We start from the raw sequence: 25,418 nt of genomic DNA, 5'->3' as shown, positions 1-25,418 counted from the left end.
GATCCCACCTCTGGTATATCCTGGGGTCCGTGTTTGTCCAATTCTTTATTTTGTATTGCTTATAGGAGTTACATGTATGAGACTAATCACTGTTCGTTATCTTCGCCTTTCATGGTCACTATTTTTGTCTACTTTAGAACTTATTACGAGTTTTTTATGTCAAAGTTCCAATATTAAAACATGTCTGTTGTTTTACGTTCCATTCGGGACTTTTTCACTCGCGTAGAGGTGTCAAAAGTTTTAGGTAAGAATTTATGGAAAAAGAAACTTTTTGTGTATGGAAACCAATAAACGGAAGTAACTTTACAGGCGAGTGTCTGGCCTAACTTCAAATTCTCAACAGAAACACAATAGAAAAACCTCAAGGAACGCGAGTAGATAAAAAAGTACAAATTACATATTGACTGGGGACACACTGTAGGTATTTTCAAGTGTAGGGCTCTGGTCATATTGAAAATAATGAATGTTTACATGGTGAGTATTAAGTTAATAAATGACTTGCATTTGGTATACTAGTTTATAAACATATAGTCGGTAAATCATCAAAAGCTGCACATCTGATTTTAAATATACATGTACATAAGCTGAAACAATAACACAATGTAATATCAGTTGTTAAGTACTATAAAAACATGTACTGACTACAAAGTTATACAATGTCAATTATAATTTTGGCAATGCTATATCACAATATGCCACTTTAAAACACTGAGTTCACTTGATACTGAATTAAATTATATTCCATATCCGATTTGTCTCACTGACACAATCTAATAAGCTATGCATACACATCAATTTTACATAGAATATTTTTATAATAACTGATTATGCGTTTTCATATTGTCATTTGAGATATCTTTCCTGTACCAGGGGCGGATCCAGGAATTGTTGTTACGGGGGCGCCACTTTATGAGATTTACATATTTTATAGGGCTTGAAATATGCCTCCTATTTAGTCATTTGTACTATTTTCTATCATTTTTTTTATAAGGTGAAATTAATAAAATGACGTCAATTTTCAGGCTTTTTGGAAAATAATAAGTTCTCCCAATAAAGTAATTCAAGAAATCAAAAGATTTTGTCATTTATTTCTCCGGGAGTGGAAGAAATTATTGCTTCTTTTATCGTTTAGTACATTTTTCTAAACAAGATACCACGATTTACCTTAAATTTGAAAATTTTACGGGGGGGGGGGGGTGTGCGCCGGCTGCGCCCCACTTAAATCCGCCACTGTGTACAATGTAAAGTGTAATAAAAATCTGCAAACAAACTTAACATGAGCAGTGTACCCCTGGTATAGAGTTATGTTTTACTTACAAGTACATGATATCATAGCAATACATTTCATAGCAAAACATGGAGTATAGCTCTTTTTTTATGATGAATCATTATCAATACAAAATGTTCTCTTGTTCTGTCTCTGGTTCTCTTAGCGATTCCCTGTTGGATATTTGAGATCGAGGCAGAGATGCTCTTCTTTCCATAAGCATGCGATCCAGTTGCAGCTGGCTTGTTGCAAGGTTTACTTTGAAGGGACTTCCGGTCACGTGTTCGTTAGACCATAGGACGTTGACAGTATACAGACCAGGTTCAACCGGGCTGTAGCGGCAATGAACAAGCTTGTCCTTTTGGCTCGTGCGGTTAAGTTCCACATTAAAGGCGCCTAATTCAGAGAAAAAATTATACTTATCATCGCAAGTTATGTTTGATCGTCTAAAAGTTACTTAACAATCCCGTATTAGTCAGTAAAAACTCGTCAAAACCAAATTGATTCAAATAGGTTTCTGATTTTAATAACAATTTTAAAAAGAGTTGTTTATATCAATGAAATGTGAGAAAGTTGAAACAGGAAATAAACTATATATTAGTTATAATTAGGATTTACCTTTGGGGCCCATTAGGACGACTTTAAGTTCTCCCGCGCCTGCCCCTCGCGCATCTACAATGAAATGGCTCTCAAAATCTGGCAAAATTCCGTCACTCACCCCGGGACCGGAAACCTTCACTGGGTACTGTGCTTTGTGCGGGGTCTTTATATCAACTGCATAGGGACTTCCTGTAAACAGGAATAAATATCTTGTTACTTCAAATACAGATCTACGGAAACATTACATTTGGTTTTCAGTCTGAATGTCTGTAGTTTTGCTGTGTTTTATATCACTGACTTACCTAACACATGTTCGCCTCCATACATAATGTGTAGGATATGCCTCCCAGGTTCGGCAGGTCTTAACTTAAGACTATGAGTTCCGTCATAGTTATCCACAAGTTTTACAGGCACTTTTGTCATCTGAGGGCCTATGCACTCAACTGTTAGATCCCCTGAAGAACAAAGCAGCAACTCAATTTTCTTATTATTTCGTATTTCTATTCTCAAAATGATTAAATCCAACAGAATCTCTCGAGATATGAATAGTTGATATACTCAATTCCAGTGAACATAACTATAATACATGGTTTTCACATACCGGTCCCAGCATACCGGGAGTCGATTTGCAGACGGATATCACGTCCCACATAACCGCTTTTGAGCGGGTCCCCACTGACGTTCACTTTGTGTGGAAACACTGGCTGGTTGACGTTGATTTTGAAGGGACAACATTTTAGAGGTCGTTGGTTCCAGGTGATATCCAACAGGTAAGCGCCAGGGTCTGTGGGTGTGTATGTACATCTGTACTGTTGTGGGCCGGTTGTCTCGACTCTAACCGGAATTTCTTTGTTAATCCCAGTCACTTTGGCTTCCGGTTCACCTAATTCATTAATGTAAGAGTAAGAAATAGTACAATATGCACAACAGTGAAACATGTCTAATCGAGACATCTTCTGTACCAGAAAATAATCTTCGAGTTAGACAACACCCGGCATACGAACTATTTTTTTTTTTAAAGTTTAGTGCTGAAATATGTGTACAGTTTACACAACACTTTGAATACATATAGCTCGACATCACAACTCGACACGTTTCACTGTATATATAACTGAAAGCTTGAAATGAGTGCAACCCTTTTTTAATTATTTTGTCGACATATTCAAGTTTGATTAAAGAGAAAACTCATTGGCTATTAAGTCCCTTTTCGAGCTGTAAAACATACCTTACACTAATACCTTATTGCAGTTGCAACAAATATTTGAATATACAAACCCGGTCCAGCCTGGCGTCCGTCTACACTGAACACAGCAGGTTTGTCAAGATGAGCATGTTTTAGTCCTTTTCCGCTCAACACTACTTTGGCAGGATCTCCAGAAGCCCGCGTTGGAGCAGGATACCTTTTGACAGAAGGTGTCCTCGTGGATGGTTGACTCGAACTTGGGCTTGTCGTAGTGGACTTACGGACAACACTAACTCTCACCGGAAGATCGGAATTTCCTGTTGTTGAGGAGTACATACTCTCTGAAAAAAAAAAGAACGAGAAAGGCTGAAAATACCGGAAGTCAATATAGAAATTCACCAACAATTAATTGTACAGAGACGGAGTCAGAGAGATACCTGCTCTTTGCGGAAGGTAAATTTTTGAAACTCTTGTTTTTGGATTGCTGATGTCAGATGGCCTGCGAATAACATTAATGGTCCGGGGCGATGTTGTTCGGGATCCACCATTATCGGGATAATCCTGGGAAGGCGGTGAAGATGTGTTCAAATTCCGAACGGTCACCTTCGGAAGCTCAAAATGAATATTAACAGGACTGTGTAGCGGGCTGTGAAGTTGTGTTGGTTGTACTTGTGGCTGTTCATCCAACGAAATGGACCTGTCAATGTTAATTGTGAGTAAATTCCTTAGTTTAAAATATTTTCCTGCGTATATACATGCATTGAATTGAATATCACATGACCTTCATGTATCATAGTTACGCATTGATTACTAGATGTATAATATATTTAGTCTGTCACATATCTATTTTGCCCTACATACTAGTATTTCGTAGAAAAATAACTTTTTCATAAATTCGTTGTGAAATTATTATTTGGTCTTATTCTGATGTAATTCAAACTATGAAAATGATGTTTTTAAAAATAATATCCCGATCATTCGTTGCGGAAAAATCAAAATTTCAAAACGTTTTAGGGATTCAGTACATGCATGGAACATCACTTCAAATTATGAAATAAAATGCTAATGTTTCTCTGTTCATCAGTATCAATTCAAGACACTTGACGAGGAATTCAGAGCAGAACGTGTGTTTGTACAACTTCAAAGACACACCTAGGTGATCCAGTGTTAAGGTTAAGGACTACGGGTCTGAACAAGCCTCCATTACCGTCCGTTGGGGGGTTGGTAGCGTGCCCTATATATGGAGTGTTGGGTAGTGGAAAACCGTCCCATTTCACATTAATGTTGTGATCACCTAAAATCCAAATAACTTTATCAGACACAAAATGGTGCGATTTTCTCGCTCAGATGGACCTTTCTTTTCAATATTGATGATAGCATCCTAAACATTGTGTACAGACAAATGCATACTGGTAATATTTCATGGTAACTTCTATGTTTAGAAAAACCAGTGCATTGGTAGCCTAACATCTTGTAAAATACAGTACTTTGATCTCTTAATATAGAAACTAGAAATCAACATCACCTTCCTCTTCGGGTGTAAACACTAGAGTATGACGACCCCCTGCTCGGGTCTCCACGGCCGTTGGAATCTTGGTAGATGGTCCACGGATATCAGCGGTAAGTTCACCAGGTCCAGCCTCAGAGGCATCGAACGGAATTTGCTTTTCCTTCCCAACAACTAGTGGAATTCTTTCATTGTCGTCTACCAGAGGGCGCCATCCGCCGGATATCCTAATCTTCTTCGGGTTCACAATTTTTGCAGTGTAGGGACTTTCTGTGTAAATTTGATAAATGTATGCAAACATCGGTTCTTTTATGTTGATCTTACTGGTTATAATACATGTACATACAATCAGTCTAAAACAATTCACTCACTTTCTATTTGTCGTCCGTCTACACTTATACGAATTTTATGAGACCCGGTTTCCTCGGGAGTATACGTGATATTAATTGTGCCATCTTTGTCGGGTATTCGGGTGCAGTTAATGGGATAGTGCGGACCTAAAATGTTGGTTTGTAATAACAATCAAAGTTAATATATTGAATTACATTATACAATTGTTGAGTAGGAAAATGAAGATGTTTCGGAACACGAAACTGGAATGAAGCTAACCTGCTATATCGATATTCAGATCACCCGGGAATCCTCTCGAGTCAATCTTGAAACTGGCAGGTTGGCCCACAATTCCCTTTATTAGACCATCACCTTGCGATTTTGGCGAAGTTAGTTCATCTATTTCTATGATAAATGGTGAACCTAAAGCAAATTCATTTTAATTCATGATTAGTATACTTATTCCATTCTTAGATATGATAAAATATATGAACCAGTATCGCATAGATTTTGCAATCCCCAATTCTTTAATTTGATGTGCATTTCCTTGAAATTATTCACTTATAAAATTACATATGTATGTGTATGTGTGTGTATGTGCGTGTGTTTATTACCTTTTAATACCAAACCACTGTATACCACCCACACCTTGTACGTTCCTTTTCCTCGGGGACGGAAATTGATCTGGTATACTTTTGGGTTCGTCTCGGTGACGGTGGCGGGAAATCTCTCGTGGCCGTAAGTGATTTCCGCTTCTAATCTCCCCTCAGGGGCTTCGCTGCAGTCCGCTGAAATACGAGAGTCACGATCAAGGGACAACCCTAAACACAATTCCCAAATCATCCTTAAAACATCGAACACATTTCTAAACAATATGGAATGAGGTGTCAGCCTTGGTAGTTTACTGTTAAAACGTTTTTAACTATACTAGCGGAAAAAAGAAACTGCATTATAAAATTTAGTATGATTTTTCTATATTTATTGTCTATATTTATAAAATCTAAACAATCGATAAAGGTGATGTTTTTGAACAATATCGGATAGTACCCGACTCAGATGCACGGACTTTTTCATGGTTAGTGAACACATGTTGTTTATTGAAGTGTTCGTACGAACGAGTTTTACTGGCCAATACTGTTTGGAGTAGGAAGTGTAAAAGGTTTGTTTGGACACTATTCGTTAACGAAAGCACTTTAGTTTTGACAAACTTTATCCTTCTGTCATGCCACGACTCAATGAAAACCAACGTAATCGTGCTGTTGGGATGCTTCAAGCTGGAATGGCACAAAATATAGTAGCAAGACACTTTGGAGTTCATCGTAACACCATTTAGTCATTATGGAAACGTTTCCAACAATCTGGTAACACTCGGGATCGACCACGTTCTGGGCGTCCTCGTGTGACGTCGCGTCGACAGGACAACCACATTATACTTATGCACCTGAGAAATCGTTTCCAGACAGCAAGTTTGACTGCTCGTAGCATTCCTAGACTTCGACCAATCAGTCCAAGAACTGTGCGTAATCATCTGCGCGAGCACAACATCAGACCAAGACGTCCAGCGGTGCGCCCAATACTGCTTCGTCATCGTATCGCTAGACTAGCGTGGTGCAGACGACATCTGCGATTCAGAATACAGGACTGGGCCAATATTCTGTTCACTGGTGAATCCAGATTTCATTTGGATAGCAGTCACTGTCGTTGTAGAGTGTATCCTCGCGTTGAGGAGCGGTACTAGGACGCTTGTGTTGTGCAACGTCGACAATTCGATGGAGGTAGCGTTATGGTGTGGGGTGGAATAACAGCACGTGGAAAGACTCTTCTACAAATTGTCAATGGAAATCTCACCGGCGTACGCTATCGAGACGAAATTATTCAGCGTCATGTGATACCCTTCATACAGAGACAGCAAAATCACACCACTCTGCAGAAAGACAACGCAAGGCCACATGTTGCACGTGCAGTCAGGGACTTTTTGTTCAACAGAATGTCGATGTCTTGCCTTGGCCAGCTGTTTCTTCCGATTTATCGCCGATCGAGCACGTCTGGGATGAAATGGAACGACGTTTACCAAATCAGCCCGTGACATTGCCTGATTTAGGCCAGGCTTTAACCAACATCTGGAACAACATCCCTCAAGCATTTCTGAACGTTTTAGTGGCATCGATGAGGCACTGTTGTGGAGCATTCGTGAATGCAAATGGTGGTCACGAGTGTTATTAACTTTGTTAATTCAAGTTCGAATACCAGTGTCTTTCGAGTGTGCTGAAATTGACGTTATTCGACGTTAACAATAATGGATTATGAAATGCTGTAACGAATACATTTGTTAACAGTATTACAAAAAATAAAATTGTTCATTGTTATTTTTTAAAATTATTTTTTCTATATTAAATAATGCACAGTTTCTTTTTTCCGCTAGTTACATGTACAATCATTTTCTATTTCAGCTATTGAAATAATTACAATTTTCTTGATCGAGCAATTTCCCTGTGTAATAATGCCATGCTCTATTTCAGCTACAATGTATTAGATTTACTCACAAGTGACCAACCGGTCGTCCTAGTTTAGTGCTTATGGATTCCCAAACCGAAAGTCCTAGGTTTGATTATCAATCCCAGTGTCGCGTCAAACTCAAAAGTAAGACGTTTAACATACGTAGTCATGATATATTCCCTCGCCAAGCGCTCGGCATTAGAACGGCCATTTGAACATGTGCATGCGAGCAAATGGACGTTACAAATGGACGTCCCGTTTCACAGTAGGCCAAAACCCGATAAAGAACTCCTTTCACTACTACGGCCTTGAGCGTCATATATACATGTATTTCAAAAGCAGTGGCACATCTCCATCTGCGTGAACAAATCTCGAATGGGACTTAAAACAAATAACAAACAAATAATCTTCACCAGAGCCTTGACATCACTAATTACCTATCAGATGCGGGAGATTACAAATCGTGCCATCCTGCATGCTGTAAACTTTTATATCCAGTGTGTCCGAGATCGGAACCCGAAATGGTCCACCTGTGACGTAATCAATCTGCCAGTCACCTAAAAGAATTAATACGAGATTTATAGTCCTTCATTATTGAAGCTGAAAGTCATTTGAATGTCTCTTGGTGTACACTTTTGACAACTAAACAAAACTGAGGTTTACAGGAAGTTATTAAGTAAATGAAACTGTCATAATCTTAATGATACGTGTGCTCGGTATGCTTGAAAGAATGACTATGAAGATCATTATGATCTAAAGGAATGTGAGAAATGAAAAGGTGCGATAATGGTTTCTGTATCTAGCATAAGTAAGACCACGGGGAAAAAGTCATCACTGAAAAGATCAAAAATGAATTTTACAACGCCCTTTAAAAAGAGAAAGCAGAGTTTCGAAAAATATAAAACATTGTGGAACTTAGGAACGCAGAGTAATGCTCTGCGACATCATCAAACAAGTCAACAATTAGAGAGCAACTGCCTCCATCCAATCCGGTAACTTCAATCAACAGGGAAGAATGATGGAAGACTAAAAATGGTCGAGATCATGTATGATGACTTTACATCATCATATTGAATGAAGGAGAATTGTGTGATCTCTTACTCCATATTGCCAGGGAATGCACACGGCAGTGTTACGGGTGTGGGCTACTTTCTGACTACAGAAATGAAGAGTTAGATTCAGATCACACGCCTGAAAGGAATGCTGGGGATGTGATGGCAACAAGTAAGAAACGAGCTGCTAAAGATCTGACAGGCATTAGCATGATCAGCAACGAGATTAGAAGGAGAGGTGGGCATTGATCGGCTCCATCTTACAGTAGGAAGGTGACGACATCTGAGTGGGTTCTCTAAGCTAGCGGGAAAAGGGGAAACGCACATCAAGGCACAAATCACCAAAGACCATATGGGGAAGAGTGGGAAAGAATGAAGGATGGATATGCTGGAGGGACTGCGAGAACTGAGAGAAAAGTAGAATATAAGAGAGCCGAGGCCTTCTGCGAACCATGACGCTGAAATAACTGAGTGCTAACCCAAAGGTTCTTATATTTGAAAAACCTGAAAATTTGAATATTCAAATACTTCTAATTGACCTTTGTTACCAGCGTAATGCTCATAAATAAGTTCACAAACTCACTCTTCATGACCAGTCATGCATAATGCTCATAAAAAAGTTCACAAACTCACTCCTCATGACCAGTCATGCATAATGCTCATAAAAACGTTCACAAACTCACTCCTCATGACCATGGTCTGATTTAAATGATATTGATTCGTGTCATGATTTCTTAATTCAAAATTCTTGTTTGTGTGTATGTTAATGATATTAGACATAAATCCTATCCATAACCCCAGTCACTCTAAAGTAACATGTAGATCCGTTAGAGCATGCAAACCACGCATTAATGTCGACGAAAATGTACTATAAAACAGAATCATGTTTAATTGATATACTAATTGCCATAAACTGGGAAAAGATCTCAACGCTATTGATACTTGTATCATCTATTGCTGGCTCTAAATTACATGTATAAACTGTGTTAGATGCAGCGTCTGGACACCACGAGTTAAATCTAGATAAAACATCTAGAGTTGTGCCATATGCGCGAATTGGGTTTATGTTCCACTGTCAATAAGGCGAGTACTGGATTTACCGTCGTCCTTAACTAGAGTCAATGTAGCGCATGATGTAGGTCAGATGCAGCACTCGGGCGTTAGCAGAAGCATATATAGGTCTGAACGACAAGTTTGGTATGTTTTCTACTTGACATAAGGTAAATACAGACTAAAACACTGTTTTTAACCATGTGTCTACATATGTACAGATGGAAAAATAAATATGGCGATGGTGGAGGCGGTATAAATCATATCACCACAACTTCACTGCAAGACTAATGGTTTAGAACAAGCAGAATCTCTCTACTGTTAACAGGTATTGCTATCTAAATATATCAAAATGCCCAACCCTCCTTTTAATATTGCAAGCTAGAAAAACACAACATACAAGATGCCTTGACTTTGAATTTTCCATCCTCTTCCGTTATTTCAGAGTGGAAAATTGCTCGTCTGTGCATCCCTTCACCATCTGAACCCAGTAAAATCTCATCGTCTAAAATATATCACATTCATGATTAATAATAGTGTTATCCCTTTTATTGTATAACGAAAGAATCAGATATTTTATATCACTGGCTCACATGAAATTTTGTGTCTCGTCAGTTCATGTACATAAGTATATAGACTTTGTTCACCTTCCTTTACAATGTACTACAAAATTCACCCACACAACAAATTATAATAATTCCAATTATCATGAGAACAAAGCAAAGCCATGCTATTAATTCAGTTTCAAACTTATTTCAATTAATTCAAATTATTGTGTTATATTACTAATAATGCACTCGGAAATAGTGGGAGATTTTGGTTAATAACGGGTAAAAAGTAATGATTTTAGTTAAAGAATACACTTCTTACAAACATCTGCGACCTGTTTGGGAACTGGTGTAAACAAAGCAGATAAAAGATTAATACACCTTACTTGAATATTGACCAAATTTTATTTTTGCCCCTTTCATATAAACGCGATGCTTTGAACTTGGTACCAACCAACCTCTGATTTCCGCCCGGTTGAAATTGACCGAGACGTAATGCGGTCCTTTCAGATACGGAGTGAACTGGACATTGTAGATGCCCCGCCCATTGTCCGTGCAAAAGGATGGCACGCGGCCTTTGTCATTTTTAACGAATATTTCTAGATCACCGTTCCCAGCTTCCGAACAATCAACTGAAGAAAAAAAATAAGCTATTAGCATAAAAGAGAAAACGATTCTTCGTTTTTCAATATTCCACATTATCATAAACTACATTAAATATGTTTTGTAAAGAATTAATTATGAATCGCTTTTTTCACTTTTACCTTTAAACCTGCTCGGTCGACCAACTACCCCGCCCTTTAGATCAATGACCTTGACTCTTGAGGGGTCACAAACATCAACAGGGCAGGAATCGATGCGCTTCCCTTGACAGTACAAGGCAACTCTCCATTCTCCTGTAAAATCATTTAATTTATGCTTAGCTGAAGTCATTAGAATGCCACCATTATATATTGGATTTTTTTTTAAAATAGAAAAGTTTAGCTAGTACCTATTTCATCGGGTTCGAACTGAGCATTGTATGTCCCAACACCAGACATTTTGATTACGCGACCATTTGGGGAGACAGCCTCAAGTTTAATATCGTCTTTCAGTAAAATATCATCTGTCTGTTGAAATAGAAAACATACTGCTGATTAAAGAACATAGTCTTATTTCAATACATACATTTTAAAACGATCATGAATGCCAGTGATCTGACTGATTGTGAATGTTTCTGTAATTTGACTCCTACGTTTGTTAATGAAAATAAAGAGTTGCCTTAATACTCAATCAGCAAAACATTCATTTCAAAGTAATAGTTTTAATTACCGCCGTTGACATGATGACACCAACTGAATATGTGTCTACTTTAAACCCGCCAGTCGGATCAGATTGGATTTTCTTTGCTTTCCGTAGTGACGGTTGTCGAATGAGATTGTAAGTTACATTGCTTTCAGTCGGTGTATCCTGGTAGCCATTGGTCTGTATATGACTGGATCGTGGATCAGGGGAGAAAGAGGTTCTGTCAACACGAAATGAACCTGCTTTCTCTGTTTTAGACCCCGTTCCTCCAATATGATAGGAATTGGTTTTGTCGAATCCGTTGTTTATTCGTTCAATTCGAAAAGACCTCGTCCTGTCGGGTTTGTTGTTACCAGGTTGGACAATTGCGTAATTTGAATCTCCGACATTTTTAATTGGAATCACAGTTTCTGTGGGTATCACCGTGTGCCTTTCATCACAGACAATAATCTGAAAATACAGGTGAGGGAATTCATAAATTAAAAGAATACCCAATTAGACACGTGAAAAACATATTTAAAAGAAAGTTATGATTTCTACAAACTAAATTATCGGTGATTTTATTTCCCGTATGCATAAGTGAATCGTTCACCTATCCATAATTAAACATGTCTCAGGGCTTGTTTTTTTGTGATTGTATGGTGTGGTATGACATTTACCTGTTTCTGCCCATACTTTGAGAAAGCTGATATGGAAATAGGTTTCATATTAATAAATTTTGCGGCATACGCCATGATGCCGAGGTGTTCCGTGTCTTCTTCAGCCATATCGGCTGCAGTTAGTATAGGATAAACGCCAAGAGTTTGTGCGCCGTCAATGCCTGTAGGATATTATGCATTTAGATGTCAATATTATTTTAGCGAATTAGTAAAATATTCTGTCGTAATTGAATTGATTTTCTTCCAGAAACAAACATGCCACTGGCAGTGCTATAAATGAAATCAATGCGCGCAGTGAGTATGAATACGTACCATATTGCAGTCTCTCTATGCTAGAGGCCGTATTGTAGTCCCCTAGGTTTCCTCCGAGACTGGATACTAACTCGCACAAGATTTGTCCATCGTTCCAATCAGTCTGAAAGCATATGGTAGATTGAAAAAGTTTTAAACAATGCATAGTCTATTATTAAAAGTGAAAGTCCCTTCTGTACACTTATCACTGCCTAGTCCGACCTGAAACACGAACGACTGTTTGTTGTTTTTCTCTGTTGTAATTATCGAAGGTTTAAAGTACAATAGAATTTCCGTAGACGGATTTATAAGACATACAATGTACAGGATTCTGGGATTTTATGTTCTTTAAAACTTAACCTGCGTCACCGACAAATTGCTACGTCACAGGACAGTAGTCCAGTACGCCCACCCATGACCTACCGATGGAAAAGCTGATAACACCAATCATTTTATATGATGCTGATGTCTCCTGAACAATTTTCGAAGCTAAATGAGTATGGGAGATGAGACGGATAAATTCGCCACATTATACTTTTTCAACAAAACCTGCAAGTGCGACGAAGAACTGATTACACAATACCAATGCTTTATAACTAATCATAGCCTATAAAACAATGTGGGCGCATAAGATATGGTTTCAACTGGAATATACCAGACCAAAACGAACGAAAATAAAAATTGTCAATTTCCTTCCTCTTTTCTACATTTTGATCATAGACAGCTTGTTCGTGATACAGGATAGGAAAAAAGGTCAGCGCATTCATACACTTGAAGAATTCATCTAAATATGACCACACGTGGCATTTGTTGCAAAAGATGGCATAGGTAGTATAGTATTGCCATGTATTTGCTGTCGCTAAATCTTCACTCTACAAATGTGATAGGCGTATTTGTCAACGTGAATTTAGAATTTCCTTGACGTAAATAAACACAAGGCCGAAACACTATGAAATTTGCACTTTTCTGAAAAATACCTTGTGATTGTATCTATTCAGTTTTTCAGTTTCAGTTTCTTTATTTAATTAAGAGAGCCATATGGCAGATTTTCTTCTTTATGTCAATAATATTAACATGGAATATCTACAGCTGTATCATTGAATATCCTAATAATGGAAAACTATGATAGCACTCATCTTGGCGATAACAAGACTTTTCAAACAAACTGACCGTGAAATTGGTCACAGGAGAGTTCCTTGTAAGGGACTGTACTCGCTGAAGCGTGGCGTTATATCCTGGAGAGCCAACTTTCAAGAAATATGATAAATAAGTAATACAAGAAAGTTCGTCCAACTGGGAACTTGCGAGGTGTTCCGGATTAAGAATGAGTGGAATTCCGAAGTGCTTGCGGGCTATTTTCATTCCATTTTGACAATTGCTGAGCCTGAAATGTAATACATTAAACTCATTTATAATTCCGCTCAGCGTCGGTCACTAACGCGACAAACTTAGTGTATTGTTATAGAATACAGATTAACTTAATTCAAAGGTAGTTATTTCAAAATATGCAATGAATAGACTATTATTACCAGTAGTTACTCCAACAGATATAAAATTTTAATGGAAAAATATTTTTTCTTAAGAAAATATAAAAGGAATTTAAAATTTTACTTGCAGAGTCACATAGATGAAATGATTAATTTACCAGCTATATCGTATATTCTAATACAATTTACATTAGAACTTCCTGTTGAAGAAATCATCTAAGATTACTACTGAAAATATTAGCTTTCTTCAAATATCTTATCAATGAAGGGTCTTTTGACTTACCAATTCTGACCCCTGAGACTTTTCCAATTTGGACACAAACCAGGGCTGCAGAATTCTATCAACGCACTGTAAAAAGAAGGGCGTGTCAGGCACTTTGTCGAATGCATTTGGCGGTGTATTATTTTTAGCGCTTTCGGGCTAAATCAGGTACATTGCAAAATGTTGCATTTATTGTGGGTAAACTTAAAAGTACATGTAGTTATTGGGTAACTTAACTATAGCTGTAAAAAAAAAAAAAACAACCAACAACAAAAACATCCCATAAACGTTAAATCAAACCCCAGCTAAAAAAAGCAAAAACTTAATTTCCGCTAAATATAGTACACACCAAATGATTACACATTTACAGTGAATGCCTTGGTTGTTTGTATGAAATACATCACATGTACATAATTAAAGATACAGTGTTAATCAAATTGTTTTATGCAAGAAAGCATTGTTTATGATACAAGACCTAACAAGTGTTCAAGGGTATATGTCTAAAGCCAACACACACTCTTATGTATTACACGTAGAATTTGTATTGGCGGTGATTTATGTGTTAAACTGTAATGTGATGTTTGTAGTTCTGAAGAGAGACAATTTATCCCTTGCATTGCAAACTTTTACTAAAGCTATGTCGATTATTTTTTACCTGTGGTACATTGTATCAAAGTTTAATTCGTATATTATGTACTTCACATCATTGACACGCATCAAATAGCTGTGCACTGTACACGAAATTACCAGGGATAGTACATTTTGCTGAGATATCTAATTTCAAAGTGAAATTCTATCTCTATTATCTCGTATGTTTTAATGCTCCAGTTGGTCGTTTTTATCCGGAACAGAATGTTTCAGCGATAATGTACAACACGCAATTAAGGAGACCTGTACCTCATTTCACGGAATATGTACGTATTCTGAACGTTGAGGATGTTACATGTAGATAATACTTATTTCATCAGAACATTTTTTAAATTCGTTCATTGAAATGAGATTGATTTTGCCTAATTTTACTGAATCACGTTTCATCTATTTTACAATCACAACTATAGAACATAGTTATCAGTACACTAGATTCAGTGATTGCATATGATTATGGTGAGCTGAATGCGTTTGAGTGGGTAGTCTAACTCGTTATTTTTATGACCTTGAATTCATTTTGAAAAGAAATATGACCTAAAATTCTACTTCTTGTGGTTCTCTCGAACACACGAACTTTTATTTGTAACAACGAATGCACCCACGCTTTGTACGTGGAAGAAAAATATGCTTTGAGAAACCTTGAACTAAATTCTACAATATTTAGGCATCATTTTGTCTGATAGCTTTAAAAGTATCCCCTGCGCGTTGAACAACTATGACAGCCAGTAAATTTTAAAGGAATGATGATCTGGTAGGTATTTGTTGGAGAATAACTCCAAAATCGAGAGATAGTGTTTGAAAATAATAAACCTCGGCCTTCGGGCTCGCCTCTATTTCCCAACAATATCGCCAGACACCTCTGGGGTATTCTTTAAAAGTTTCAAATACGAGTGAAATACTTCTATTCTACTGTGGCGATGTTTGTATCATGTACAATATATCGTTCTTCTATATAGGACGTACAACTGCAGAGAAACCCCATGATAATACCAGCGGACCGTGTGAAAATTTTGTCGTATGAATCACTATATAATACTGGAAGTTTTCTCAGTAGTGAGACGCGGATCACATTGACTTTAAAAAAAGATAAACTGAATCATTTTCAAATTATCTTGTTCAATGAGACGATCTCTAGAGCTTTTGAATACTTGTTTGTACACTACAGGCGTGCTTTCTTGTCAGTTTATCATTACAAAGGGGTATGTATGGTATGTACATAATGTGCCCCCCCACCCACCCCTAAAATGGAATAATATTTTTGAAAGTTAATTACATTTCCAGGATTTTAATTTGTTTTGATGAAAACATATACCGTTTTGTACCTTTCTTCTCTTTGTAAATAAAGACCACTTTGCAGAACATTATTTACACTGTCAAGTATTTTGTGAAATATATGTCGACAGTAGAAAAATTAATTGTGCTCTCCATAACATTAAAAAGCGCAAAACTGGTCGTAAATATCATCATAATTTGTCACACAAGAATTGAATCTTTTAACAAAATATTTCAGATCTTAAAGATTGAACAGAAATATCAATTTTCATTAGCCAGATTAGGCTTATCTTATATACATTTAACATCTTCACAATCGTCCAGTATAAAACATATGCGCGCATATAAATGGATACCAAAAAATGTCTTACAAGCCACAAACCAAACTGGTTGTTCAGGTTTGCATTTTATTTTTTTTTCACATACCAAACCCGTTAACTTGTATATCGTAATATTGCGTGTTAAACAAAGCAGCTATTTTAAAATTTTGCCGAAAGACAAACAATTTTCTGCCTTGGGCGGTTTTCCGTTAACCGCAGTAGGCTTCACAAACATTTGACACATGCAAAATCTAACTGCATAAATGATCCTTTGTATTCAATAAAGAAGGTAAAGTTAGTTAAAAATACAGAGTGAATCAAAATGCAATGTACATATTTGGCTCGGGTTTAAATCAAACGACAGGAATTTCGATATCACTACATCTACGTTTGAATATATTGGCTGCATGCATTGGAGTAGACAGCACTGTACTTATTTAATGATGGGCGGTTTCCCATCAGTTTTCAATGCATTGAATTTTCGCCACAAGATTTAAACAAACATGCAATTCAATCAAATTACACAACACATCATGCAAATTTTTTTCAATCATATATATTGTACCGATGGAAGGAATTTGACTTACTGTAAAGCAACGCCGTCATTCCAGTCAGTTGTGAAGTTTGTGATGGCACATTCCGGAATTACAGCTTGTAACCATGCTAACATCCAGTTCTTGTGTTGGATATTAGACAGTCCCACCTGATATCGGAGAATCAGCTGCCAAATAAGGGCGAGAACTAGTTTGATATTGCCGTCTGTGATGTCTGTACAGCCTAAGAAATATTGAAAAGTTCTTTAATTGTATCATATTTTTAACAATATTGCGACCTGTCTATACGGAATAAGATTTACGTGACCAATACAGGTTTGTAGGAGAGAACCTCCACTCCACTTTTCAAAAATAAAAATAAAAAAATAGATCCCCCCCCCCCCCCCGAATCCAAACATATAATCGTCCATGTTTTACTACTTGAGATTATCTGTATTGATGATTACTTCATCATTCAACTTTCAATCTGTGTTAAGCTGTTGATATTTCTTAATGTTTCGAGTGGAGCAATTGGTAAGTAACGATATCACTAAACATTAGTACACCTCTCTAAGCGCTTCCATTAGAGACTTCTCAGTCTTCCGACATATCAAACTAAAGATCCTCATATAGTGCACGACTTTCAAAAATGTAACCTATTAAAAAGCCATGTGAAGAGAACATGTACAATGTTAGCTTGTTCAACACAATAAAAGCACTGGGTATGTGTCCGAGGCTGTTAAGATGGATATGGCCGTGTTACGAAATAACTGGACCCCATTAAATGCCTGCTGTGAAATGAACGTCTGAATATCGGGGAATGACCGTTCAATTCATTTACCCGATCATGTAAATATACATGCTGAGTTGCATTCAGTCTCCAAAACTGAGTGTACGACAATCGTCTACTGACGAACGTATTGCCCCAAAATTGGGTCATCTATTCATTACGCATAATAAATGATAAACGCTTTTTGTATGATTTCCAAAATAGGTTTGTAACAGTGTTCGACACTAACTTTTTCCCTATAGTAGTCCAAAGGACTAGACGATTCTGTAATTAACTAGTCCTGCTAGGTCAGTAGCTAGTCCAGCTGCTGGAGACAGTCGGCCGAGTCGCAAGGGGTGGGGGCAGTGCGGGATGGTGGCGGGGGGCTACCGCGGAATTTTTTTTCAAAGACTAGAAGCAAAATACTGCATTTCTATTGCAAAATGACCAGTCGTGGTAGCTCAGTGGTACAGCTTTGCTTTTTAACCGGGATGTCGTGAGTTCGAGTCCTACACGTTCCATGGTTGAGTCAAACCTAAGACGTTAAACGATTGCTCCTTCCCCAAACCCTCGGCATTTAGAAGTGAGAATAACGGGTCTTCCGGATATGACCTTAAAAATGGAGGTCCTGTGTCGCAGCAGGTGTTGGCAAGATGAAGAACCCTCACTGCTATACAGTGTACGACCCTGTCGGTTTAATTGTGGTAATTCACCTACGGCTGGTGACGTCTCAATATGCGTGGAAAATTCTCGACGGGACGCAAAACAATCAAGCAAGCAATCAATAATTTTGTAAAATGACCTAAGAAGCTCATCTTAGCCTCTGATTATCAAACCACGACGTTTGGGTGTAGAGTTTATGCTTGAATTGCAGTTTTACGAGCTATATGTAAAACTTATACAGTACCAAGTTTAATGCACCAGACGTGCATTTCGACAAATAATGTCTCTTCAGTGATGCTGAAGCCGAACTATTGGAAATCCGAAATAACAATAAACCTGTAAGAACTAAAAAGAAAATCAGAGTGCCAAAGACTGGAGTCAAATTCGTCTAAGGATCAGAGCTATGCATGAGGGAGATAATCCTTAATTTGAAATGAATTTCTAAATTTTATCACAGCAATTAAATATACATCTGTATTTTCAAGCTAGTAAGTACTTAACTTCTGGGCTGTAGAGACCTACATGTATATTATTCTAAGGGCAGAATTGACGAGGCTTTGTTCAAGATTAGACATTAGTCGAATCCATTAAGTTTTTAATTTTTCAGTAGTCCACCGGACTACTCGTAACTGATATTCTGATAGTCCGGGACAAAGTTTACAAGCCTCGGGCTACCGGACTAGCGTTCTCGTCAAACCCTGGGTTTAACATATTGTAATAGTATTACTGTATTTCGTACTCATGGATATCGGCCAGGTTAGCTCAGTGGTTAGATCACCTAACTGCAGTATTACAAAGGTTTCGTATTTGATCTCCGATTGGCAAAAGTTTTTCTCGTTTGCTACAATAACTTAATATACACATAACTTTCTGTAGTACATGTTTGTACATTTTAAATGCTCGAAGCAGTAATATGGGAACTCTAAAACAAATCTGGTAATATATCCCACGTTTGTGGGCTTTGTTTTTGGCATGACAAATAGGTATATGTTACTGAGAAACGTCGTGTATAGTAAAGTACTATGATCGGACCATTCATTAAAAAGAAAGATAGATAATGCAAAATCATCGTTTCACTTGTTTTTATCATGTACATGATGAAATGGAAAAAAAATGGGTCAGGTCAACCTACAAATGAAATGAAAACTTATTCTCTTGACCAAGGTATGTAGCTTAAAACTGGTTTATTACGAGACCGGGCATAGGCAAGTTCGCTTTAAAAGGGGAAACTGAACATTTAATGCTCTATTAAACCACTCTAAAGACATTCTTTGTGAGAACCATTACTTTGTTGATAGTTTATTGCTTCACTGAAAAGGATTGTCCATTTAATGACAAACACGAACCTTCAATGTATACATAAAGATGGGAGAATGCGACATTTTGTATCAAATTTGGCAATTTTTAAGGTTTTAAAAACACTCCGTGATTGGCTATGTTTGATGCGTCTTTGCACTGTCAACGCGGAATCAGGTATAGGGGTTAACCTGTGACCTGGGTGTATGTTTTTATATTGTAAATAGGAGGTATTCTAGTCAGTCGGGGAAAACTTTCTTGATTTTTTTCCGAGTCTTTACACAGTAAATTATTGATTGAATGTTGTTTAACGTCCCGCTCGAGAATATTTCACTCACATGGAGACGTCACCATTGCCTGTGAAGGGCTTCAAAATTTGGGCCTTTGCTTGGCGCTTACGGCTTTTGAGCAGGAAGAGATCTTTATTGTGCCACACTTGCTGTGACAAGGGGCCTTGGATTTTGCGGTCTCATCCGAAGGACCGCTCCCATTTAGTCGCTTTTTACAACAAGCAAGGGGTACTGAGGACCTGTTCTAACTCTGATCCCCACGGGACTATATACAGTATATTGTAATAAAGCGAAAAGTACTTTTTGGCCATACAGTACTGGCTATCTGTTTACATGTACCAATTTATTTATTTTTTAAAGTCTTGAATTCAAACAATTTTCTCTGAGATTAAGATAATTTATCTTACTTTAAGCTAACGCATACAAGCAAGTTGCCTGAACATATATATGTACTGAATGAATAGTGTGTTGCTACTTGAAAATGTTTAAACATCAGGTGCATACATTGTTATGACGATATTTACCTTCACAGATCTACTACCATGCATGTCTTTTAAAGTATTATTCCATACTACTCAATAGATAAGAGATGGTTGGACGAACTTTATTTAGAAAAAGAAAATAGATAAAATGAAGTAACTCAAACGAGGAGTTACGTTCTTTACAGTCTGTACATGTATCAAACACCGAGATTTGAATTATCTATACATAATGATTGAAGGCTTTGGTCGCACAGTTTATCGTGTTATTGTAAATCTTCACTTGGGTGTATAGAAACATTGACCTTGAATAAGGTAAATTCTGCACCTAAGTTACCCATCAGGTTACACTGCATACCCTTATGTTTCTGCGTGGTTACAAAAGTATTTTCCGTCTACTTTGTTCAGACAAAACTGTATAATATCAGATTTTGATTTAGCATGTGTGTTTGGTATTGCATACATCTGGAGAAAGGATTTAATCAGGCTAAGAAGGGGTTTCAGTCGTTTGCAGAATATGAAATTCCCCATTCAAACGTTTTCATCGCGTGCAGAGACATAATACTCCACGGCATTAATTTCTGATACGTGCAGTGGGATTGCCAGTACAATATTTATCCAAAAGAATTTCCATACCATCCTTCAGGTGCATGGGCGTCGAAACCGGGGGTGGGGTACTCATTACATTTTTGTCAACCCTTTCCTTAATTCAACATAAGATTTCAACTACCTCTTTCGATGTTCGCTATACCTTCACCCCTCCGTGTCACAGCAAGTATGGCACAATAAAAATCCCCCCGTGCTCAAAGGCCGAAAGCGCCGAGCAAAGGCCTAAATTTTGCAGCCCTTCACCAGCAGTGGTGACGTCTCCATATGAGTGAAAAATTCTCGAGAGGGACGTTAAACAATATACAACCAACCAATATTCACCCCCCCCCCCCCCCCCCCCCCCCATTGATCATTGATTCCAATATTTACGAGATGTGTTACAATTTTATTTAACATAGTAAACGTCAAACTGGTACAGGGGAAGTTGTACATGTAAAATTCTGTGTGACCTTTGAAACCTGAGACACAAGGGGTCTACTTACCAATATTAACAATTCGAACATTGTCTTCTCCGATCGCTTCCAGAGCAACATTTAAATTCTGCATAACTTCATGAGGATTGCTTGGGCGCTCAACACAGCTAGCAAGGCGCCGGCGCTGTAGAACTTCTAACAGAGCAACCAGACTGACCCCATCAGCAAGGTCAGTTCTAAGGTCATGGACAGATAATCCCCGCAAGCGCAGTTGTTCATTGACCCAGTTGGTAAAAGTGTTCTTTTGGATGTTGACCCATTCTGCGTTGCTTCGCGATACGAGCCCCGATTGATAGCCGTTCACAATAAAGCCCGACATGGAGAAAGTACTTGCCCTGCCACTCTATGTAATGAATAAAGAATTAGACCGTCACAACATTTCACTAATAGTATAATTTGTAAGATATGTAAAGACACATAAAATCTTCGGATTTCATTTACACACTTTTGAAAATAAATCCTTTTGAATCATGCATCGTTTCGAATTATATCCTGTCAATTCATGTATGCAAAAGTTGAGAAGTTTTTAGTCAAGTCACAACTCCCTGAAAAGTGGCATGTGAATTCTATCTACAATGTGAATAAGCGCACTTGGTGACAGTTTGATTCATATGAAGGCAAAATTAAAACAACACTAACATCACAGAATATGCAAAAGCGACGAAATACGGCCTAGTCAAGAATACAGTGGAGGTGAACGGCCACACCTGAGTGATCTCGAATGATCAGATCTAGTCGTGATTCGGAACCTGAATTGAGCATCCTCTAATGACATTAAGGATCCATCAAGCGTGCCATTTTGACGACACCTTGCCACAATAACACACCGAACCGGTTTTGTGTATTCAGTGAAAAGTGAAAACATCCCACCGACTGATTTCATTAAGGATTCCGATCATCTGACGTCTTATGGCAGTGCGTATTTGACACATCTCTGTTTAGACGAGATTACTATTCGTGATATCCAAGTACCTACTAAATTCAGAGTTAATATTTAAATAAAAAAGCGTCCGTATTGAATTAATTAAATGTCTGAAGATGTAACGGTATAAAAAGATACGTTTTAGCAACAATGCAATTAGATAACTGAGAAATACAATCACTTCACAGTACAAATGAAGGAGAGAATTGCCCACTGCGGTATCAAAAATTCGTGATTTATGAGAACTTAAAGGGGGTCGAGTTTAGTTTAATTCATTCATTCTGAAACCATACTTGCCTATTATTGGAGACAAGTGATGAACGGGATTATTTTTTTTATCAAAGTAATGTGTGTAATAAAATCTAATAGGTTGCATATTGTTTAACGTCCCGCTAGAGAATTCTTCACTCATATGGAGACACCACCATTCATTGCCGGTGTAGGGCTGCAAAATTTAGGCCTGTGCTCGGCGCTTACGGCCTTTGAGCAGGGAGTGATCTTCATCGTGCCACACCTGCTGTGACACGGGGCGTTGGGTTTTGCTGTCTCATTCGAAGAACCTCCCCATGCTTCTTACGACAAGCAAGGGACAATGAGGACCAATTCAAACCCGGATCCTCATGGGGTAACACTAATTGGAAATCAACATCGGTAATATAGGCAATGTACAACATAGGTGACTGATAACAGCAGTGTTTGCCGACACCTTATATCAGAGTACTGTACCTAACACCAATCTGATGTTCCTAGTTACTAGCTCAATACAATGGGAATATAAGTGAATGGTGATTAAGTTTAGTATGCTGTCTCTAATTTTTGTTCTCCTGTAATCTGTCAGATCTAAATGAGAAACAATTGCAAGTTTATATTTATATCTTTACTAATCCTTTGTGTCAGGTACCAATCTGGTCCTATCTTTTATACTATTTGGCTTCAGAATATGCTTTTGGCGCACGCTGTAATTGCACGAATGCCTATTTTCTTAATAATAAAAAAACTAATGACGTCACAAGAATTCAAAAAATGTTTTATCAGATTTAAGGAGGAAAAACATTGATATTTTTGAAATACATGGAGCGCAAGGTTATCGATTTCATAACTTATTTCATTCTATCTTAACTGGAAAAGATGTAACTACATGTATTTTTGCACATTTTAAGACTCAGAGCAAGCGACTGATTTTCAACCAAATTCATGCACATGAAAAAGTGATGAAGATAACGAATAGTGACCAATTTCATAAATACTACTGAATATTAATCCGCGTATGATATAAAATAATTATGTGGAAGTAAAACTCAGACACTTGAGGCCTTAACTGATAAAAATAGAAGGTTCATGTACATGTATTATTGTTAATTTCTTTGATGTGTGTGTGATTGTTTTGCTTGAAAGTGAAAGTTGTATACTGTATAATGCGTAAATGTGATGTCTCTGTAAAAGTGAAAAGTTTTGAAATTTTATTAAGTTTGATATTAAGACCTATCTTCAATTCATTGAACAATCCCAAAATCGAATTAAAGATAGGTTAAATTCAATAAATATGTATAGAACGATTCAATTCAATTAGAAATAGGTCAAATTTCTAATTGAAATGGGCACACTTATTATGGAATTTGACCCTTTCTTTAAAGGGGCATGGACACGATTTGGTTGAAAAATTTTCAAATTTTATTTTTTGATTTTTAATGTTTAGAATGCTTAACTAAGGTATTTCTAATGGTCAGCAAAAATTTGAATGTCAGATGTCAAGGTACACGAGAGATGCAGAGCTCACAATTCTTTGATATGTAAACAAGGATCGTGCCATGTTTTTGTTTACATAAGTTAGATATACTAGTAAAGGTTTCGTTCAGAGCAGATTTTTTCAATTTACAAGTTAATTGTTAACACAATTAAACAGTTTCTAGTGTTTGTCACATCTCATTTTGTTTTAAACGTGATATTTTCTATTAAGCAATCTGAAACGAAAACATGGCACGAGCCTTATTTACAGTAACAAAGAATTGTGAGTGCTGTATCTTACTTGTAACATTCAAATTTTGGTTGACCATTAGAAATAAGTTAGGCATTGTAAACAATACAAATGGAAAATGAAATTTGAAAATTTTCAGCTCAAAATGTGTCCATGTCCCTTTAATTGAGTTGTTTAAACAGGACTTTGGAAATGTTTGAATAAAAATATATGCATACTATCTGTGTATATATACACATACATATATGTTTGTGTGCGTGTGTGTGTTCGTGTGTGTTCATTAATGTGTTGAACTATAATCAGATGTGACGTACTGTAATGACACAGTTTGGATAACATAGATATATCTTATAACCCCATGTGAATTACAAATAGGCCTACTCTATCCATGGATTATAAAAATCAAGTTAATTCCAAATTGTTTTGTCATGTTCGGAGATTTATTAATGGCCTACATCCTACTACACCGGAAGTTGCAGGCGTGCTTATCACTGAGGTCCCATTTTAAGCTTCACATAGACAGTATCAAAAGAGTATAGAATAGTTTTATACAGTACTAAATTCTATACCATTGTTAGTTTTAACAGGTTGCGTCATATATCTTATAAAAACAAGTTTTAGTTTCTTTACTTTTATGGAGAACATTTTTTAGAATGTACATTTTGTCAAATTGAAGGGATAGGGAAGGGGTGTTAGCCGTATCTCGTGTTTAGTTTTGTTCAAGTTATGATGCAATGAATTATTAAAATTATTAATATTAAGTATTTCAGAAGTGATCTGTAAAAAAAAAAGGAAGAAAAATCAACAGACGGCTGAAAATAAAACACGATGAAAGCGTGTGACAATTTAAATATAATTATGCACGTAGCATTGGCAAACAAAAAAAGCATACGAACAAATATGATAAAACTAAAAACTCTACATCCTAAATCGTGGGGAGGGGGGATGGCAGGAGGATGCATAGGTTGATCATTCTACCCCTTGGTTAACTTGCAGTGGCGGATTTAAGGGAGGGGGAGGACAGCCGGCGCCCCCTAACTTTTTTTAATTTAAGGTAAATCGTGGTCTCTTGTTTAAAAAATGTAAAAGATAAAAGAAGCAATAATTTCTTCCACTCTCAGAAAAATAAATGACAAAATCTTTAAATTTATTG

At 37.2% G+C, this 25,418-nt stretch overlaps 1 protein-coding gene across 1 annotated transcript; it reads right to left on the bottom strand.

The window, feature by feature from the left end:
* Positions 1–503: 503 nt before the first annotated feature.
* LOC125659277 (filamin-A-like) lies at positions 504–23,282 on the bottom strand. The gene is made up of 23 exons (XM_048890890.2): positions 21,378–23,282; positions 16,844–17,033; positions 14,038–14,103; positions 13,438–13,651; positions 12,289–12,391; positions 11,977–12,137; positions 11,345–11,767; positions 11,025–11,142; positions 10,798–10,929; positions 10,492–10,665; positions 9,886–9,990; positions 7,821–7,940; positions 5,502–5,675; positions 5,167–5,310; positions 4,929–5,054; positions 4,576–4,827; positions 4,203–4,344; positions 3,488–3,747; positions 3,143–3,391; positions 2,469–2,750; positions 2,170–2,322; positions 1,886–2,056; positions 504–1,663 (listed from the first exon to the last, which is right to left on the bottom strand). The coding sequence occupies exons 1-23, from the start codon at positions 21,685–21,687 to the stop codon at positions 1,392–1,394; spliced, it is 4,341 nt and encodes a 1,446-aa protein (XP_048746847.2). The 5' UTR covers positions 21,688–23,282; the 3' UTR covers positions 504–1,391.
* Positions 23,283–25,418: the final 2,136 nt, after the last annotated feature.

This window comes from Ostrea edulis, chromosome 9 (genome assembly GCF_947568905.1).
Source record: "Ostrea edulis chromosome 9, xbOstEdul1.1, whole genome shotgun sequence".
Classification (NCBI taxonomy): domain Eukaryota; kingdom Metazoa; phylum Mollusca; class Bivalvia; order Ostreida; family Ostreidae; genus Ostrea; species Ostrea edulis.
This window is presented reverse-complemented; position numbering and strand designations above follow the sequence as displayed.

What these genes read in the sequence shown, in the direction of transcription:
- LOC125659277 (XM_048890890.2), bottom strand. Translation starts at nt 21,687, where the DNA reads ATGTCGGGCTTTATTGTGAACGGCTATCAATCGGGGCTCGTATCGCGA. An exon ending in AGACGGACGACAAATAGAAA is followed by an intron (nt 4,828 to 4,928) that starts GTGAGTGAATTG and finishes AAATTTACACAG; the next exon opens with AAAGTCCCTACACTGCAAAA. An exon ending in CTTAACACTGGATCACCTAG is followed by an intron (nt 3,748 to 4,202) that starts GTGTGTCTTTGA and finishes TAACATTGACAG; the next exon opens with GTCCATTTCGTTGGATGAAC.